The sequence below is a fragment of the Pygocentrus nattereri genome, chromosome 1 (assembly GCF_015220715.1).
Source record: "Pygocentrus nattereri isolate fPygNat1 chromosome 1, fPygNat1.pri, whole genome shotgun sequence".
Lineage (NCBI taxonomy): Eukaryota > Metazoa > Chordata > Actinopteri > Characiformes > Serrasalmidae > Pygocentrus > Pygocentrus nattereri.
In genome coordinates, this window is record NC_051211.1 from 42,017,003 (window position 1) to 42,038,325 (window position 21,323).

Genomic DNA, 21,323 nt, shown 5'->3' on the forward strand with positions numbered 1-21,323 from the left:
CAGCCACACATCGGACACATTATTATTTTTTATTATTATATTAATCTGTGAGTATTAGAACCCGTTTTTAAATTCTGAAACTTCGGTTAAAACAGATTAATTATAATATATAACATAATAATACACTGCCCTCAGACCACTCCATCAAGACGTCTCTTCATTAGGATTACTAGGGATATACATTTCTGCAAATAGGGAACTTTAGGGCAATATTTTCTAGTTAATGACCATTATACTCAGGCTGCAGTGGATATGCTAACAATTAGAAAAAAAAACATTTAGGTTAACCATCAATTTACCTTCCCACTGAAGCTGCGCAATCAAGTGCTTGGAATAAACACACTTGCGCTGTAGAAGTTAGATGAGTAGTTTATTGCTTAGCATGGGCACCTAACAAGAGAAAAGACGCTTTAAAGACCAACTTGCGTCAGCAGGTGATTGTGAAATTCAGAGGAGCTTTGCTTTGCCCCCTTGCCCTGAGATTAGGACTTCCATCAAGGCACAAAAGGCAGAACTTGCCAAGCAAACAGGCAAAGCCACACATGTCTACCTGCAGGGTACATAAAAATTTGATCATGTGTCTGCAGATCAGGTCTAATTCACCCAGCATGCTGCTGGTGGAGTTGAAGAGCAAAGTGAGGCGGTCAGTGGAGTTAAAAGCCTGTGCGTTGGTCAACTTTCAGGTCCTTGGACACCAAGGTTGCGGTGACTGGGTGCATTGCGTCACGATGCTCCTTGAAAAGCTTCACAGCCACGTCACGGAACTTGTCAAAATTGTAAACGTCCCTGAAAGTAACAGCAGAAGAGGATCACTGACAAGTAGTTGCAAGAGTTTAAAATCCACATTCCAGCTTTCTGCTTTGTGCAGCAGACACTGCCATCTCACACTGTCCTCAAAGTCACTGTTAAACTCATGACCTGCAAAAGGATCTGCACACACATTTCAATTTCTCAGTGCTATAACTACATAACTTACAACTGAATTTTAGTAGATGGTGAACAATAAGTCTCAACGTTAAAAACTCAATAATTATCAAACTGGTTAAAGGGTTAATCAGAGATGTCTGCAATCTGTGACTAGAGGGCATCAACCCATATACAGTTTGCACCTGTGCCTGTCTATGCGCCATCTGCCGTTTTCTGTGGTAATTCAACAGCTGAACAAATATGTTGTAATACTGAAAGTTTAGATACTCAAACAGCAAAAACTGTTTAAATGTCCATTACTGCTTCGTAACTAATAAATTATTCAGTGGTCCATTGTTACCTGAAGAGTGGACGAGTGAACTTCAACCTGCCCTGCTCTGTGGCCATCTTCAGAGCCAGGGGAACAGCCTCCTCCCACTTGGCTTTAACACAGAGACGCAGCCATCTACATGTCCACACAGACAAAGAAAAATAATATATAAAACAAATACACACACACACACACACACACACACACACACACACACACACACCGCCTGGGCACTTCATTAAGTACACCTCCTTGTATCTACACTCATTGTCCAGTTTATCAGCTCAATTAACATATAGGTTTAGGTTTCACTTAATAGTTCTACAGTTACAGCCTGTAGTCCATCTGTTTCTCTTCATACTTTGTTAGCCCCATTATACTTTGTTCATCAATAGTCAGGACCCACACAGGAGCACCACAGAGCAGAGTGGTGGATCATTTTCAACACTGCAGTGGCACGATACATACAGGCTCACATACAGTGTTCTTCTAACTAGCTCAAAAGAGATCAATTACTTTTTTGAAAACTGGAAATTCTTGTTAGGGTTTACTGTACTGATGCTTATTTGTATATATTTTCATGTTATATGGTGTTTCTACAATCATAAACACACTGACTGCCCAGTAGGGTTAGGCAGTACTTACCTTAAAATTGTATCCAGACAGATTAAAGATAACACGTCAAAAATTTCATTTATAATCTAAATCTAATCCAAAAGATTACTTTAATGAAGTAGTGGAATCTGATTACTCTTTGGCTTCGTTTACACAGCAGGTAAAAGTGGCCCAAATCTGATTTTCTCACCAAAGCCAATTTTTTTGTTTATCTGTTCACACTATCTTTTAAATGTGATCTGTATGTGACATCAGTCTAAACAGATCAGCTCCTAAACCGACCCGCATGCGCAAAAGAACAATAGTTCACGTGGGCTTGTCCAGAGGTAAACAGTCATGACGACTAGCGAACACCAGTCGCTCCTGGTTTCCTGTTTGCCAGCATCGCAGGATTAAGAATTTCCAGTGACACCTGGACTCATCGCCCACAGTGTGTTCGAGCTCAACTTAAAAAGGGCTGATTATTCGGACACGCCCACTTCTTTGGTTTGTGTCCTCGGATTCTTTAAATGCTGCAGCCTCGGGTTCCTCCAGCCGCACTCGGCTAGCGCGTTTGAAACCTCTTCAAACCCGGAGCGGCTGCGATGAGTCTCTTCTAATTCTTTTGGTATAGAAACATCGGTCTGAATGTTTGAGTCTCAGCAGCGTGAAATTATGACAAATGTCTAGATGAACTTATGTTAAAGTCGCATGAATTCCGATCTGGCTGTTCAGACTGAGTCGCATTGCAGCGGATCGGACACGAATCAGATTCCAGTACCACATGTGAAAGCGTCTCAATTCGGAATTAAAAATGTCAGATTCAATGTGTTTTTTGCTGTTCACACAGCCACACAGATGAAAAATCTGTGTCACATATGAGGGAAAAAGATGGGATTTGGGCCACTTTTACCTGCTGTGTAAACGTAGCCTTTGTTACTTCTGGTTTCCTGCATTAAGTGATATTATAAGGGGACATGTAATTGCCAGGACTATACATTTCGGGTACTCTGACGTTTTAGCTTGAGCTAACTAGGAAGGATTAGCTCAATTTAGTGTTTACCCTGTAAAATCACACCAACTAAACCTGGCAATTAGCAGAGGAGTTGAAGCCTACCGCACATGACAGTAGGTGAAATAGTTCCACAAAACTGGCCCACTCTCTGCCCTGTTTACCTGCAACGAATCTCAGAGTTTTTGACGCTGTTGAAGTTATACACCTCCTGCATTCTCTTCACATGAGACTGAGGAAGAGGGTCCTGGATAGAGAGTGAGGGAGAGTCAGAAAGAGGTGCAAAGACAAAGTCACCTTTATCAATGCTTAAAAGTCTGTTAATTAAGCAAAAATATGACTTAAAGGCCTTGTGTTAGTCATTTCACTCTTTTATAAATATTTAATGTATTACATGTGTTAGTTCATGTATTGGTACCTCCAGCAGCAGCAGAGCCAGGAACTCAATGAGCTGGTGAGAAGAGAGCTGCTTTATATCAGCCTCACTGAAGCCTGACAGATCTGCATCCTTAGCCTGCAAATGACACAGAATCAGTCAGCGTTTTGCTTCTGCACCGAGAGGAACGAGTATGTTTTATAGGTAAAAAGACAGCACACTTTACATTCTGCCATCTCTGGGCCAGAGCAATGCAGGCATCTGCCAGGGTGGTGTCGTACCTGAGCAAAGTGAGCAGCAAGTCAGATATACATGTACACAGAGACTGACATTCATAAAATTTCAGAACATGTAATTGTGTAAAAGCTGTTTGGGCACCTGAAGATATTTTAAATACAATTAAAATGTATTTATTTGGCCAGGAAGTGTATATTTGCTCAGAAAAAATGTGATTTTACGTCTGTTAATGTGTTTGTTTAATCTTTTTCTCCTTGCAGCAGGCCAGTACTATTTGTAGTTATTATCCAATACTTGAATCTGTTACATCAAGCACATTGGAGATCAACTTGAAACAGATGTGAAGGCTGGGGTCTTTAGAAAAAAAAATGAAAATAAACTTTGTTCCTTAAAATAAATACTTGTCACTTTTTACTGTATTTATGCTTATGTGCATCTATTCTAATGATATATGGTGTTGTGAGAATCAAAGTTATTCCAAGATAAAGAGTTTTAGATGATGTGCTTAGGTTTAAGACAATGTCTCATATACAGCATACACACACACACACACACACACACACACACACTTTTTGTTTCCTACAAACATGCAACATTCATGTCGTAAAACATACAAAAACAAGTCTCTCCAGTGCTTACTGTGGTTTTACTGGGGGCATTCCTGGAGTGTACATCCATCCGTTCCAGTCCACTTTATTCAAGATGTCCAACTGTAAAGAGGATTAAAATAAACAAATTGATTGCGTCATATATGAGAAGTTTAGGTTAACATCTACAAAGATAAGTTGAGACAATATCACAAAAATGAATCTAAAATCTATATGTACTTATATAATAACAGTTTGTCACCAGTTTGTCTCTCACCTTGTCTTTGAAGTAGGTAAACAGGTAGTCCTTCCACTCTTTTGTGGTCACACTCCTGTAGGCAAACAGCTGGGTATAGGACTTCACAAAGCCCATAAACACCTCTGAAGGGGGCACATAGGTAATAATATTCTTTACACATTTTCTTAACTGTTTTCATATAAGATAAGATAAGATATATTATATTATATTATATATTATACTCAAACACACACACACACACACACACACACACACACACACACACACACACACACACACACACACACACACACACACACACACACACACACACACACAAACCTGGGCCTCCCAGCAGCTCTTCCAGATAGTACAGAAGGGCGAATCCCTTCTCATATGGCACGCAGGAGAAGCAATCATCAGGGTCAACATCTTTGAGGCTTGGCACAAGGTTAGTTAGGACATTATTTTCCCCAAACTGGTGCACCTAAAGATGTCAGAGCATGTTTGTGTCATTGCACATTTTCATGAAGAGCACTCAAGGGTGTTATCAATATTAATAGCAAAATAGCATCTGAATTCATCTGCAAAGATTCATAAGGAACACAACACTTTTTTAGGGGGGATAAACTTTATGAGAGTGCATTACAAATGATCTACAGCAGTCATCGAGTCTTTACCAGTGTAATGTTCATTTTGTATGAGCCATAAACGTCAAGCCAGACTTTCTTTTGTGACCTCTCTGACTTTGTTCATTTTAGGCTTACAGTGGCACGCACACAACTTTGATTTAACATAATGAAGTGCACATGAGCCAAACCAGGTGTTGGATGATAACTACAAATAATGCTGGACTTCGATGAGGGGAGGTTTGTAAATGCTTAATCGAAAAAAATAACTCTAATATTAGAGCAATTACAAATGACATTGATACAGTAAGTAGTGATAGTGTTATTCTTTGCAAACAAACATTACTACACAGATACATTTTTTAAAGTCTAATTTTCACAGTACTGTGTACATTATTACTGGTTATTAGTTGCTCATCACAAACTAATAGCCAGTTATGACATACTTAATGTTGTCAACATCAAAAGGTATACACTCACCGGCCACTTTATTAGGTAAGTTAACTTTTACTAGGTGCTAGTAAAAGGTTGGACCCCCTTTTGCCTTCAGAACTGCCTTAATTCTTTGTGGCATACTTTCAACAAGGCTTTGAAAACATTCCTCAGAGATTTTGGTCCATATTGACATGATAGCATCACACAGTTGCTGCAGATTTGACAGCTGCACATCTATGATGCGAAACTCCTGTTCCACCACATCCCAAAGATGCTCTATTGGACTGAGATCTGGTGACTGTGGAGGCCACTGGAGTACAGTGAACTCATTGTCATGTTCCAGAAACTAGTTTGAGATCATATGAGCTTTGTGAAATGGTGCATTATCCTGCTGGAAGTAGCCATCAGAAGATGGGTACACTGAGGTCATAAAGGGATGGACATGGTCAGCAACAATACTCAGGTAGGCTGTGGCATTTAAACGATGCTAAATTGGTACTAAGGGGCCCAAAGCGTGCCAAGAAAATATCCCCCACAACATCACATCACCACCACTAGCCTGAACCGTTGATACAATGCAGGATGGATCCATGCTTTGATGTTGTTTACGCCAAATTCTGACCCTACCATCTGAATGTAGCAGCTGAAATCAAGACTCGTCAGACCAGGCAACATTTTTCCAATCTACTATTGCCCAATTTCAGTGAGCCCGTGTGAATTGTAACCTGACTTTCCTGTTCTTAGCTGACAGGAGTGGCATCCGGTGTGGTCTTCTGCTGCTGTAGCACATCTTCTTCAAGGTTCGACGTGTTGTAACCTTGGTTGTAACAATTTGTTATCTGAGTTACTGTTGCCTTTCTATCATCTCAAACCAGTCTGCCCATTCTCCTCTGACTTCACATCAACAAGGCATTTTCATCCACACAACTGCCACTCACTGGATATTTTCTCTTTTTCAGGCCATTCTCTGTAAACTCTAGAGATGGTTGTGTATGAACATCCCAGTAGATCAGCAGTTTCTGAAATACTCAGACCAGCCCGTCTGGCACCAACAACCATGTCACGTTCAAAGTCACTCAAATCCCCTTTCTTCCCCATTCTGATGCTCAGTCTGCACTTCAGCAAGGCCATGTCATTGGCTGATTAGCTATTTGTGTTAACAAGCAACTGAACAGGTACCTAATAAAGTGGCCGGTGAGTATATATTTGTGTGTATTTGGGGTGCTCCTTACAGCCTCCTGCAGTTCTTTCCATCCTCCTCTGGCTTTAAACTGCCTGAACTGCTCCCCTTCCAAAGCTCTGCCAATCATCCTCTCCAGGTACACAGTGTGTCCCTCATTCAACCTAAAGATAGACATAGAGACAGAGAGAGAGAGAGACAGAGAGAGACAGAGAGAGACAGAGAGACACAGAGAGACACACAGAGAGACACAGAGAGAGAGAGACACAGAGAGACACAGAGAGACACAGAGAGACACAGAGAGACAGAGAGAGACAGAGACAGAGAGAGAGAGAGAGAGAGAGAGAGAGAGAGAGAGAGAGAGAGAGAGAGAGAGAGAGAGAGAGAGAGAGAGAGAGAGAGAGAGAGAGAGAGAGAGAGAGAGAGAGAGAGAGAGAGAGAGAGAGAGCTTTATGTTGACCACCAAGTGTGGGTGTGAGTTAGAACATTAACTGGGTCTGAAATGTTGGTGAGAATCTGAATACAGCCCAACCTGACCGGACACAGCACTGCATTATGAAATCTTGAACCCAAGCTCGACTGAATTCTGTCCAAACCCAACTGCATCAAGTTTTCATTTTGAAATCGACTAAAACTGACCCATCATTGGTAAATAAACGCAACTTGTAAGCACAGCGCAAGTTACCATGTAGAGACAATAACAGCCATTATTAGATCACAGATAAATATAAAATAATATGCTTTAATAAAATAATCAACTGTCCAAAATTAGGTTTTAAAAATGGTTAACAAAAAAAAAAAAAAAAAAACTATTGAAAACTGGTTTAAGAAGGAATAATGCAGTGCAAAGTAAAACCAAAGCAGGGCAAAAGTCTGATCCCATGCAAAAAAATATTTTAAGCTCTAGTGTGAGTGTACCTTCTGTTCACCACTGGGGTTTTCATCTTTAACAGTGGTTTTCATTTCAACAATATGCACTGACCGGATGATGAGATAAGACACCAATACAAAGTTAAAGTTTAAAGCAGCAACTACAACAACAAAAAAATCCTCTCATAATATAAGTATGTGTTTAACAGTGTTGGACTAGTGCACAGTCACAAGGAATTCCTCCAGGTCTACAAAGATGAGGATCTGACAGCAGGACACCGAATCAACTTCATATTTCAGTTTAAGGTTGAGTCAATGAGGACATGCTGATCAAGTATCACATTTGTGCATGATATGAACACAAAAACACTGACCAGAAATGCTCCCAGGTTTTATTGGTCACCAGGTTTCCAGTCCAGCTGTGGGAAATCTCGTGAGCAATAACCTACAGACAGAAGAGCACTTATCACTGGCACACAGAACGAGAACACACTCTCCACATGGGTGGATATACAAGAACAGCTTCAATCAAACATTCTGCATGCATGCTCATCCATCGGTGACTTACATTGGAGAGGGAGCGGTCTCCAGCCTGAGAACGATCACAAGAATACACACTCAATTAGAACAAATTTTAAAATAAATAAAAAAATAACAAAGAAGTCATACAGTTTAATAAATAAGCACCAACATCTACAAACATCAGTCACTGTGGCTTATTATTTAAAATCAATCAATCAATCAATCAATCAATCAATCAATCAATCAATCAATCAATCATTCTTGAAAGGTGGGAAGTGGGTTTCCATGTGTTTGTATGAGTGTGAGAATATGCCTAGGGCTATAAAAGCAGATGTGTGGTAGAAACTTCTTTGGTGTGGGCTCTAACCAGTAGAGTAGGTGTGGCAAAGGTGAGGCAGGGGTTCTCCATGCCACCGTAGGGGAAAGATGGAGGCAGCACAAGCAAGTCATACTGCCCCCACACATACGGCCCTGACAGACTCTCAGCTGTCTTCAACATCGTCTCCGTCTGAGACACACACACACACACACACACACACACACACAAAGTAAAACCACTACCATAGAATTTCAAGACAGATACAATCATAGATCGTTAAATTAGCATTTTTTTCAAACATTCTGCATATTTATTGGTTTAATGTGAGCTGCAATGTTTTTGAGAAACTTCCCAACAGAATTGTTTACAATTGTTGGTGTTGATGAAAACTAAACATGAGTTTACTGCCTCTAAAAGCTCCCTCATAATGGTAAAACATGAAATGGTTACAAACACACTGCTGAATTCCCAAGACATGGTTTTATAATGGTTCTGAACAATACATTTATGGCAGAATGATGATTATTTAACATTATTAACAGTACATGAACTCCAAATAAACATGTAAGTTCAGTCACAATCAGTCTAAAGAAATCTGACTCAAGTTTTTCTTTAATGCAACCCTGAATGACTGTTTGTATCTCAATGAGTGAACTGTGACTGAATTCTGCAAAATCAGCAGAACTCCTGTTTAAACATCGTATTGCGGCTGATAGTAACATTAATAGCCTGTAAGTGATTTTTTTTTCCTGCATTTTAAAAACAAGGTCACACTATAATCCATATGAAGTTCAGTGTGTGTAACTAATCAACGGTTTATATTGCCATGGCATGGACATGTTTGACTCAAATTATTTAGTACCACTTTAGATTAAGACTAGTCTTATGTTTATGAATGGTTTAAACAAGTTTATTAAATGGTATGAATTAATTCTTAACAACTTAAAAATAAATAGTCAGCAGATACAACACAAATAAAAATAAACTATGTTTAAACTAATCTTACTTTTGTCTTCTTTGTCAGTCAGCATTACACCAGTCAGCTTTATCAGATAAAGCAGCTCACTTCTGCCCTTTTATTAAATGTGTTATAACTGTTAACTAAAGCCATTTATAAGCCCTATAAAAAAGATACCAATTATTCTGATCATGCACATTGTTACCTGTAAGTGCTCAACATTATTTATCAGATCTCCACTTACAAAAACGATAAATGTCATGTTATTAATCTTGCTCAAGCAAGATCCGTTCTAATCATGGGTTGTAATCCATATATAACTTTCACCTATCTGCAAGTAACATGTCTAGTCTGCTGTTATGTGTCCATACACTAGAGGTCATTAACTCCAGCTCTGAGGGCCTGGTGTCCTGTACAGTTTGGCGATTGCCCTGCTTAAACACACCTACTAAGCCCGGCAATGAACTGAGGAGTTCAATCATGTGTCTTTGAGCAGAGGAATCACAGAATTGTGCTGGACTACTGGAACTGATGACCCTTGCCATACATTACACGGGGATAAGCGTCTCATTTACCTCAGAGAACTCAAAGGCAGCCTGGTCCACATACTCCTTCTCTGACCAGACTCTGGATCTAGGCCCAATCTCCCTGCATAACACATAGCACACAATTTCAGAGAACATTCTACTTCTCCTGTATATAGTTATTTATTGTTATTTTATCTTTATAATATTATTTGGGTGGGCAGAAGGATGTTGCTTTTGGGGCCTCCAAATGCTTAAAAGCCTTGATTGTTATGCAACTTGGTTCAGTTCATCATATACAGGCCAACAATTTAGTGAAACCCAGTTTTAATAGGGTTATGAAGTGAGAGATAGTTTGCTTGTATTTGTGCAAACATGCATTTATTTTGTGCTACTATAAAACACAAGTGCCTTGATCTGAGAGCCTTGCCAAAGATGTCTTGTTAAGAATGCAATTGAACAGTGTTACTAAAACAAGGCTTGAATTAGAACCAACAACAATGAAAAGATATTTATCTGTTTCCAGTGTTACTTCAACAACATAACATGTTGGCACACCAACTGAGCAGAAAAAACAGCTAAACACAAGACACCACCATTTCCTACTGCAATGATTTTAGGTCTTGTGTTATTATTAGATCATTAGTTGACTGGAGAGCAGCCTCTTTCACTCTGTCTTAACCTAAAGTGACCAAAATACTGTCCTTGGGTATATCTGAATAATAATCCATGTTTTCAAATGTACACCTTTGTTCTTGCTTCTTGCAACCAGTATTGCCTGAAAAGGTTTTTTTGTTGGTTTTTTGGGGTGGTGCACAGTCTTATAATAATACGTTGCAAATATAAATTTAAGCTTGGTTGGACTGAATTTTGGATTTTCTTGATATTACAGGCCACCATGGCAACATATGCTGCACACCTAACCTGCTCCAGCTCATCTGGACCAGTCAGGGCCATCCCAATCAGGAACAACAGAGCTGAACTCCTTTTTTCATGACGTTTAAGTCAATTACATAAAGAACTTTGCTTTTTTGAGAAGAAAAAGCAAAGCATACTACACAGAAGTTAAAAACTATGAAACAATTATTCTAATAAGCACTAATGTTGCAGCAGTGGAGGCAGCACTGCTTTTTACCATTCCAAATTCTTTACATATTTATGTAGCACAAGAACCAATCAGAGCTTCTAAACCATGGTTCATAGCTCAATCTGTTTCTTGAAGCTGAAACTGAACTGTCTATGTTGAACCTGCTTACTAAGACTGACCCCAGTTGTTCAGGCACATATTAGACCAAGCCAACACTGACAAAGCTAAAGAGAGATGGTTAGAAAAATGTACCTGCTCTCCAGAGCTCCCACCACAAGTGCAATCAGATAAGAAGTCATGGGCACCTGAGAAAAACAGACATGCACACAAAGCATTTTCAGAACCGTTTTTGAATAATCGCATGTCAAAAGGTGCACGCAATGCATCAACATTCTTAGAGACAGCTTTCCAATCGTCCCCTATTAAACCACAAATGCACAAAAAAACTAACTCTTATGAAGTCTTGTCTGATAAGCACATCTACTGAAACTGAGCAGTTTAAAACTTCAGATAAACTAAGAGGATGTTTTGGAGCTATCTGATCAGACTCAGAGGGCTCATCTGATAGAGAAGAAACAGGAAAAAATAAAAAATAAAAACAAGACAAAAGTAATCAGAGTATCTGTGTTCGGTGAATGTCTATGATTCAATGATAAATATATATTTTTTTTTTTTTTGGTGTGTGTACATGCATATATAATTTTAGTGTCACTTTAGTGTAAGAATGTTAGAAAATATTTTTTTTTTTACAGGTGTCCTCTTCAAATCTGTTGTTACCACATGACATTTAAAAGGCCAGTCTGTAACATTGGTCAATCATCAGTCATTATAAATGAAAATGATTCTGATAACTGCCCATCTTTTGTGTTTTATCTGCCAAAAGGACTCATAAATCTCCATATTGACACATCTTGCTTGGACACCGCTGATCACTGTTTGCAGCAAACTTAGTTGATGACCCCTCAGTCAGCAGTTCATAGCGATTAGTGCACAAAAAAAAAAAAAAAAAACACAACACACAATATTAACTAATTTCACTGTTCATAGTAGATTTGGCAAGTAAATATTACTGTATAGTGCTTCCCTATATGTGCGTGCTACTTCAGCAGTATGCCCAGGTATGTGGTTGTGCAGTCACAGAGCTTAAACATTTCTCAAACATAGTAAGAAGACTTGCCTATACAGTTGTATGCAAAAGATAAAGTATCCCTAGTAAAATTACATTTCTGGTTGATTGAGTGAAAAAAAAACATCCTCTACAATATAATTCCCATATTTCAACAGTTATTTCACACACTATGTCAAAAGTATTCAGACATCACTTCTAATAAGTAGTTCAGCAATTTCAAGGTGCACACTGAAGTTTTTTTTTTTTTTGCCATAATTTGACCACAGCGTTCAAACTTAAAAATGATATATTAGGGGACTGCTATTTAGTTGTCTGCAGTAGTGCAATCACTGTAAAGCATAATTTTTCATTTTTGTGCTAATTGTGTCTTCCCGGTGTCTTCCTGGTAGAGCCCTTATGTCTACATGTCTTTACTGACCCCATATACAGTGAGGAGGATGGAGTGGACAAAGTATCTCCAAGGATCACAGATAGGGAACTATAGGAATCAGGTCAAAAATAACCCCTACAGTTTGACAGACATTACTAGAACTTTTACTGGGACCATGTTCTACAGTCAATGAGACCAACACAGAGGTTTTTGGCATCAAACATTCGAGGTGACTTTGGCATGGACACAAATATACTCATGCAGAAAAGTCCCTCACCGCTCCTGTGAAGTATGGTGGTGGATCTATGACGTTGTGGGGCTGTTTTTCTTCCAAAGGGCCTGGATAATTTATTTGGATGCAGGGCATCACAGACTCCAACAAGTAACAGCAGAAATAATACCAAATACTGCCTCAGTCAGGAAGTTAAACTTGGCCATAGTCCAGATGTTCCAGTAGGACTATGATCCAAAGCACACCTCAAAACCAATACAAAAATGACCACAGAATTAAGGTTTTGCCATGACAACCTCAGTTTCCTGACCTAACCACCATAGAAAACGGAAAGTCCACAAACGTGGACCTCATCTGAAGATTCTGGAGAGATTCTGAATGGAGGAACAGTCTCAGACCCTTTGTTGTGTGTTCTCCAGCCTCATTAAGGGTTACAGGAGAAGACACAGGGAGGCTGCACAAAGGATTAAATCAAGGGGTGCCAATAATTGTGGCACACAAAGAATTTAGAAAAATATTTATTTCCTGATAAGAAGTTTATTTCCCAATCGCTGTACTTTAAATAAAGGTCAAAATTTTGATCAAAATTATCAGCAAGAAAGAATGTGTTTTACAGCATGTTCTGCTTATTTTTACCAGGTGTGCCAATATTTATTGAGGGCACTAAATATGAATAACTACAATCATACTAAGCCTCAGGGATGTGGAAAGGTGTTTTATGTTGAGAGTGCTAAAATTTTAAGCAGTGTGACATGACCGATGATGTCATTCAATATGATCTGTCATTTTTCCTTTGACTTGTTGTATTGGTTTTTGGCTAGTTTACATGAAACTCACCATGTCATACTATGTGCTATATTGAGGCTAATAAGGACAATACATACATACATACATACATACATGCATGCATACAATAACTGACACATCAACCTAATGATGCACATCAGCACTCCTCTCTAGTTCTGGACAAACTTTATGCAAATGAGAGCAGCGACAAATCAAAGTGCATTTATGCAAAGCGGTGACAAATCAGATTGTTGATATGTGGTGCTGTAAACAATTGCAGAGGTGAGATTTAACACAAACACACAGAGTGGGAGGTGGTTGCACACATGGCACTACACTACACAAATTAATATTCAGAATGTTTCATTAGTATCATTATTTTTAAGAGTTAACCTGAAATCAGGGTTCCCTGTTACGGGTTCACTCATGCTTCCCTGTTAAGCCTATTTCTGCAGCAGAATAAAGAACACACACACAGAGAGAGAGAGAGAGAGAGAGAGAGAGAGAGAGAGAGAGAGAGAGAGAGAGAGAGAGAGAGAGAGAGAGAGAGAGAGAGAGAGAGAGAGAGAGAGAGAGAGAGAGAGAGAGAGAGAGAGAGAGAGAGAGAGAGAGAGAAAAAGAGAGAGAGAGAGAGAGAGAGAGAGAGAGAGAAAAAGAGAGAGAGAGAGAGAGAGAGAGAGAGAGAAAAAGAGAGAGAGAGAGAGAGAGAGAGAGAGAGAAAAAGAGAGAGAGAGAGAGAGAGAGAGAGAGAAAAAGAGAGAGAGAGAGAGAGAGAGAGAGAGAGAGAGAGAGAGAGAGAGAGAGAGAGAGAGAGAGAGAGACTATCAAATTATCAAATGATCAAGATCTAACCGGCTGTCTGAAGCGGTAGATGACTCTGCTGCTGTCAGAGGGGTCCGGTTCTTGTCCATCACGCACTGCACTCATGACAGCAATCAGCTCTTTCGGCACAGACACCTAACACACACAGAAAAACAGGCTCATATACGTAAACCCTACTGGACTATTAACAAGATATGTCTCAATCTAATAATCTAAACAACTATCTGCTCAGTGTTTGGCAGAAGCACGATGAGGGGTTCAAGCTTGGTACCTTGGCATAGTAGGTGTGTTTCACTGATGGCATGTCCTGACAGGGCAGCATTGTTCTGCAATGAGTGGCCTGTTTAAAAGAGAAAATTGGAGTATAAACATTGCTTTCTGCATTTTGCCTGACCCTGTTAAACAATTCTGTAAGAAATACTACTGCTGCAATTATTTTGCTACATATGTGTTGCAAAATAACTTTGTTGTAACAAGATAATATTTTGTTACAAAATAACTTCCCTTTGCTGGATTATGCAGTTTATCCAGAAACCTGAATAATGATTTAAATGTTATAGCAGGAGCACAATAACTGTTTGAAACAGAGATAGTTCAAAGCATACATGTTGTCCCTGTGGCAGAACAACTGATCTGTACAGCACAGAACTTTTCACAGAAAGTTGAAGTTACAGCATAAGTGATACATTTGGGTTCAACTTGCTATGATTACCTGATAGGTCTAACATCAGAGTGCAAGATCAGTGTCCTAAGATCAGAATTCAAGAGTCAGCGAAACACCCACACACATACACGACTGTGCTCACATTATATAACCACTGAAAGTGATAAAGCGCATGAAACTGATCATGCAATAGAGATTAATGTGCTTATCAGAAGCATGCAGGGGAAGGGCTAAACCTTTATTGCAGAATGCATGAAAATGCAGCTTTTGCAGTTGCAGCACGAATAAAAGAACCACAAAAGTGTTGACAGAAGCTCTCTTGCTACAACATGAGAGTTTCTGTTGAGCGGTGGTTGAGGATGTTCCACAAAATATTGCAAAGCAAATCTTTCCCGGGTTCTAAAACCAGATTACTTGATGCTGTTAAACAAATACTTGATACAGACCCAAATCTGCATACATTAGCTGAATTCTGCATGTAATGCACCTTTACATTACTCGACAGACAGACACAGTTAACGAATCACTTGACCTGGCAGACGAACTACTGTGATTATCAGTAATGAATAACTTAATTATTATTGGTGGATTGGTGTACTCGACCATAATGTAGCCACTTTACAGTTGCATGCAAAGGTTTGGGTATCCCTCGTCAAAATATAGGTTTTGTTGGATTTCTAAGTGAACATCAAACATCGTCTACAGTGAATAAATTTGTGCAGATTTTAATGAACAATTCCTGTTTGCTGAATTTAACATATTTGAGTAAAAAATAAAACATGAACCTGGACTGTGCAAAAACCACATTTTATATGTTATTTTTTTTTGCTGCAATATGTAAAACTCAGCATATGAATATAAATTGTGCACCAAAATTCGCATAAAAAAAAAGGTTGTTCCATTTAGAGTATGGTGTCAAACTCAACCATCAAAAGGGCCATACAATATGTACACAAACATATTAAAAATTATTCAAAAATGATTATAAATAATAAAAAAAAAATGTAAAAATTGCCTGTTTGCTTGAACTGGACATCAGGCATCTTTTCTTTCTGTGTAACCGCTGGCCATAGATTTTAGTTGGGGCAGAAGGCACACTATGTCACAGTGCATGATGGGGACTGTAACGCACCACTGTGTAACAGGCTAATAAGAATAGAACAATTAAAATAATTTCACAGGCCGAATAGGACTGCGTCATGGGCCTGATTTGGGCCTCAGGTCTTGTGTTCGACACATGGGCTGTAGAGGATATGTCCATTTATTTTCAATTAGAAAATCAATAAAACATGTCATTTCACTGGGGGCATTCAAATTTTTTCATTCAACTGTATAAAAGCAATAAGCTACCCCACATACTCAGAGGTTTTGCTCACCTGGCACTGGCTGAAAAGATAGGGGTGTTTCTTCCCAGCAGTCTGTGCAGGAGAAAGCCATTGCAGGGCTGAGGCGCTCGGCGACGTCTCATACTCTACCTCCACAATCACATTCTGACCGCTGTAAACACAAACACCACACACCTGATACTGATCATGCTCTTCAGACTGCAACTTGAGCACATTTTGTACACTAAGGAAATTACACCATTATTATCTCATGTCAGTACCTCTGGCAAGAGGAAGCAAACCGCTGCTGTTGGAACAAAATGTAGCATCTCCAAAGTGGTAACTTTACAGGAGAAAGAAAAAACATTCTCTACTTTTAATATAAGTCAATAGAACCAGACTTTCCCCCCACCCCACCCCACCCCACCCCACCCCCAAGTCATTTTGGGCCATTTCTTTTGGTTCATTCATCATAAAATTTACAATAAAAGGCAACAGACATTGTCAAAAAAACAAAAATTTGACAAAAATGGAGATACGAGGTTTTCTTCCAACAGCAGTGATATGCTCTCCTTATATTACACTTTGGAGCCAACAGGTCTGACAGGATCACTATACTTTACACTTACTGGTTACTTTATTAGATACATCTACATTGTTGTAGATGTGTCTAATATTTATCCATCCAGCAGTGACACTGAGGGGTGTAGAACACATACCAGCAGAGCACAAAGCACCATGTCATTACCAATGCTGTGCTGAGAATGGTCTACCAGCTGAAAAATCTCTGGTAGCCCTATCATGATCCCCTTCCCTGGACAGGCAGGGTAGGGACTGGCTGATAATGGCAAATGTACCTGACAAAATGGCACAAGTAATGGTCACCTAATAAAATGGCAGCACAGTATATGTGTGCATGTTTTTTTTAATTATTTAAAGGTTAAAAAACTAATTAGTAACAAATCACAGGCTCGATCACACTCAAAGAACAACCAACTCCAAGAAGGTTTATTACATGAATATAGCAGTAATACCGTGAGAGCTCAAAGGGCAAGGTGATCTCCAGAGGGCTGCCTTTATAACCCTGCTGAGCTCCCAGTTCAAACTTAGCAGCCTGACCATTGGCTGACACCTTGAAGATTTTCAAGTCCTTTGTATCAAGAGTCTAGAGACAAGAAATAAAAGTGCAAGTTAAATGGTGGCACAGAAGCAGCATGCAATACCAGATATCTGGCTATGATGTAACTCTACCTTAGCAACTTTGGACTTTCACAAAGTGCAAAGCACTTTTATAAAGCAGTGCAATGTAACAAAGACCTGCATATTTACTTAAGGGCATTCTGAATTAAGTCAAACTATGTTTTCTATTCAGTCACACCTCAGCTAGTGAATGTTACTCTTACTCTTGCTGGATGAACATCAGCACACATCTGGTGTATTTAAGAATAACCCCATGGTCCTATCTGACCTCTCTGGCATTGGCTGTAGTGTATTACTTACAGCTGACGGGCACCACAGTCACTGCAGATTAAGATAAAGTTAAAGTGAAGTAACTCCAGGTAAAATGTAGAGCAGGTATCAGAAGCCAATTCCTGAAGCCAAAGTTCATGAAAGAAGAAGTGCAGCAAATAATACATGCTATTATACGAAGGCCAGTGTCCTATTTTCCTAACACAGGGCAATTAAATACACAGTACGGCAGCTGAAACATCTCTGGAGCTTGATACTGTAACATAATAGAAGTTCAGATGAATATAATAAATGTCTACATTATATCTTCATCCACTCAACAGTGATGTAAACTATATGCTTTTTCATGATATCATGATTCTAATTTGCAAGGCACCATTCGGTCATTTGGCCACATTCAAAATGATACTACTATATAATATTATATACTCCTCCTCTGTGCACATTTTGCAAGTAACCCTGCACAAGTGCATCTGCTAAAAGAATTACGGCAAATCCATGTTTTCTCTAATTACTTGACCATGTGATTGATATAGTGGCACTACTGCTGGCAAAGGAGGTGGCGCAGTCACATTAGGGCCCCTAGTGGAAGACGTACTACGGCAACAAGCTACCTAATGTCTTTACTGTACTGGACCCCTTATATTGCTATTTGCATGACTCATGCACTTCAAATGCAAGTCTATATTAGAGCAACAACAAACAAATTACCCATATTTTCTTATTTATTAAGCACTGCACTAAAACACATAAAACAAGGTCACAAAAAGAACAAAAAAAATTGTGTTTGGGTTTATTATTATCAATAATAATAATAACAACTAATAAGACGAAGAAGAAGACAAAGTTACATTCAGCTTTAACATCTATAATATTGCTTTCTGCATTTTGCCTGACCCTGTTAAACAATTCTGTAAGAAATACTACTGCTGCAATTATTTTGCTACATATGTGTTGCAAAATAACTTTGTTGTAACAAGATAATATTTTGTTACAAAATAACTTCCCTTTGCTGGATTATGCAGTTTATCCAGAAACCTGAATAATGATTTAAATGTTATAGCAGGAGCACAATAACTGTTTGAAACAGAGATAGTTCGAAGCATACATGTTGTCCCTGTGGCAGAACAACTGATCTGTACAGCACAGAACTTTTCACAGAAAGTTGAAGTTACAGCATAAGTGATACCTTTGGGTTCAACTTGCTATGATTACCGGATAAGTCTAACATCAGAGTGCAAGATCAGTGTCCTAAGATCAGAATTCAAGAGTCAGTGAAACACACATACCCCACACACATACACGACTGTGCTCACATTATATGACCACTGAAAGTGATAACAAAACGCATGAAACTGATAATGCAATAGAGATTAATGTGCTTATCAGAAACATGCAGGGGAAGGGCTATCGATAGTGATCCTTTGTAGGTGTGAATAAGTGATACTTTTTTTTTTTTTTTTTTTTTGATCCCACAACCAGGGAAATTCCACCTCCGCATTTAACCCATCCACCACATACACACTAGTGAACACACACACTAGGGGGCAGTGAGCACACTTGCCCGGAGCGGTGGGCAGCCCTATCCACGGCGCCCGGGGAGCAGTTTGGGGTTAGGTGTCTTGCTCAAGGACACCTCAGTCATGGAATGTCGGCCCTGGGGATCGAACCGGCAACCTTCTGGTTACAGGGCCAGATCCCTAACCTCCAGCCCATGATAATAATAATAATAATAATAATAATTCATTTAACAGATTCTCCATAACACATCAATATAACAGTGAAGCAGCAGTAGTGAAGAATTTGAACACATTAAATATCTTGTAGATGTTCTATTGATACATTACTTACATTAAGTAGATTTATTGTTAATACCTCACTTCTAGTACGCAACCCTAACCTTAACCAACCTAACCTAAAATCTAACACTAACCCTGGGCTTATCCTAACTCCAACCTTAACCTCAATTCAAAACCTAATCCTAGCCCTCTTATCGTTGCTGTCCAATGAAAACCATGTATCTCCATGTTTGTTGATTTTTAGTTTTCTACCTCATTTCAACAAACCAGCTGTCCTTTATATTGTGCAAAAATGTCATGATGAATGGACCAACAGTAATGCTCTAAAATCACTTGGAACAAAATCTCTATATAAAGTCTCCTATAAAGTTAATATTTTGGAGATACTTGTTTTTAATTCAATATGTTTTTGGCATGCTACTGAGAGTCTGTTGAGTGTTTGTTTCATTTAAAAGGACCACTAAAAATAAAGTGCCGCCAAAAGTGTACCAAAGAGTAAAAACATGATGTTAGATATGCCATAAATTATCTTGTTCCCATGCATTACTAAGTCGTGCCCACCCAATATTTTTATTTATACCGGATGTCACCAGAGGGGCTCCGTACATCTCCGCCAAGTGCTTTGAAAATGACTTTCCTTGCAGAATCTGCACCGTTCACAGCCGCCGCATCGTTACTCGCTACCCTATCAGAGCTGTGCTAAGTACACTTCTAACGTCACTATTAACCCCTTTAAAATGAAACGACAGCGCAGTTTTCAGTCGGGCTAATAGGAGCGTATCATAATAATGTTACCAGCATAAAGGACTCGGACAACAACTGTACAGCTATCAGTGCTCACTGTGTCTGTGTTCTGTCGGTTTCTGTCATGTAGGCCGGTTAATCTCTCATGGCTATCGGTTTGATCCTCACTGCACACGTTTGCACAGCACAGATTGTGTTGCATCCGCAAAACAGCCGGATAAACACATTACAATGACGGTTAAACTGATATAATGACCCAACTGGGTGGTTTGACAGGCTCAGCTCTCGAGCTCTGGCTGTCGGCTAGAGCTAATGCAGGGGTGAAAAATCTAAATCACGTTACCAGAACAGAGAATTTGTCTTCCAGCACTTCGACTGTCAGAGCGACTTTTCCTCTGATAGTTCGACTGTCGAAGTCCACACGCAGGATGAGGTTCAGGTGCCGAGTGAGGCATTTGGAGAAAGAAGAGAAGGAGCAGGGGTCTGTCACCGGAGCCATGGTCGAAAAGGAGTGCAAGGCTGTCTCGGATGCTGCATTTTAACCCAGTCATTAGTCCATGTGACAGAAGCCGCAGAGTACGGTGAATCATGGGAACTGTAGTCTTCCTGCTTCTCCTTCGCCTTCTGAACGCTGACTCTGTCTTTGCTGCCACCTGGTGTTAAAAACCTCGGCACTACGGCTGAACAGCTCGGTGAGGTGATGAAGTGCTTTTGCGCAGCACTTTCGAAGACGTAATTCTCTGAAATGTACAAGAAACACCCGCTTTGGAATAGAATATATGCTGAGCTTAACATTTAAACTAATTGGAGCCAAGAAAATACATAGGTAAGCAATAAAGAAGGAAAGGAAGAAAATGAAGAGGGGAAATAAACATGGAAATACATAGCATATATGACATATCACACAACTATCCAATCAAATGGCGCTCTTACTTTGCAGGATTTGATTGGTGAGGAATTAGATTAAGCAGATTTTCTTATTCTTATTATTGTCAGACAATGTATAGTTCATTCATTAATTAACATTTTATTCATGTATTTTCCATCTTAGATGAGTGAAGAAACTGGCCTTCAAAATGTAATAATGAGATCTGCTGAATGTTAAATCTGATGAAGGTTGCCGTGTAAATGTGTCTGTGTTGCAATCCCTGCTCCGTCCACTAGATGTCGCAGTATG

The 21,323-nt window shown here is 39.3% G+C and overlaps 1 protein-coding gene across 1 annotated transcript; it reads right to left on the reverse strand.

Annotated features, from left to right (window-relative positions):
* Positions 1 to 351: 351 nt before the first annotated feature.
* lta4h (leukotriene A4 hydrolase) lies at positions 352 to 20,679 on the reverse strand. The gene is made up of 19 exons (XM_037540740.1): positions 20,490 to 20,679; positions 17,168 to 17,298; positions 16,185 to 16,305; positions 14,416 to 14,484; positions 14,175 to 14,279; positions 11,058 to 11,110; positions 9,770 to 9,842; positions 8,285 to 8,425; positions 7,964 to 7,987; positions 7,770 to 7,840; positions 6,578 to 6,689; positions 4,624 to 4,768; positions 4,321 to 4,424; positions 4,096 to 4,166; positions 3,446 to 3,500; positions 3,262 to 3,357; positions 3,008 to 3,090; positions 1,268 to 1,372; positions 352 to 786 (listed from the first exon to the last, which is right to left on the reverse strand). Exons 1-19 carry the CDS (start codon positions 20,643 to 20,645, stop codon positions 654 to 656), a joined length of 1,848 nt encoding a protein of 615 aa, XP_037396637.1. The 5' UTR covers positions 20,646 to 20,679; the 3' UTR covers positions 352 to 653.
* Between the last annotated feature and the right edge of the window lie 644 nt (positions 20,680 to 21,323).

Excerpts from the sequence above, each read along its gene's own strand:
- lta4h (XM_037540740.1), bottom strand. The coding sequence starts at position 20,645 with ATGGCTCCGGTGACAGACCCCTGCTCCTTCTCTTCTTTCTCCAAATGC. Across the intron at positions 8,426-9,769 it reads CTGCCTTTGAGTTCTCTGAG|ACGGAGACGATGTTGAAGAC; the intron begins GTAAATGAGACG and ends TGTGTGTCTCAG. Across the intron at positions 7,988-8,284 it reads TTGCCACACCTACTCTACTG|GCTGGAGACCGCTCCCTCTC; the intron begins GTTAGAGCCCAC and ends GATCGTTCTCAG.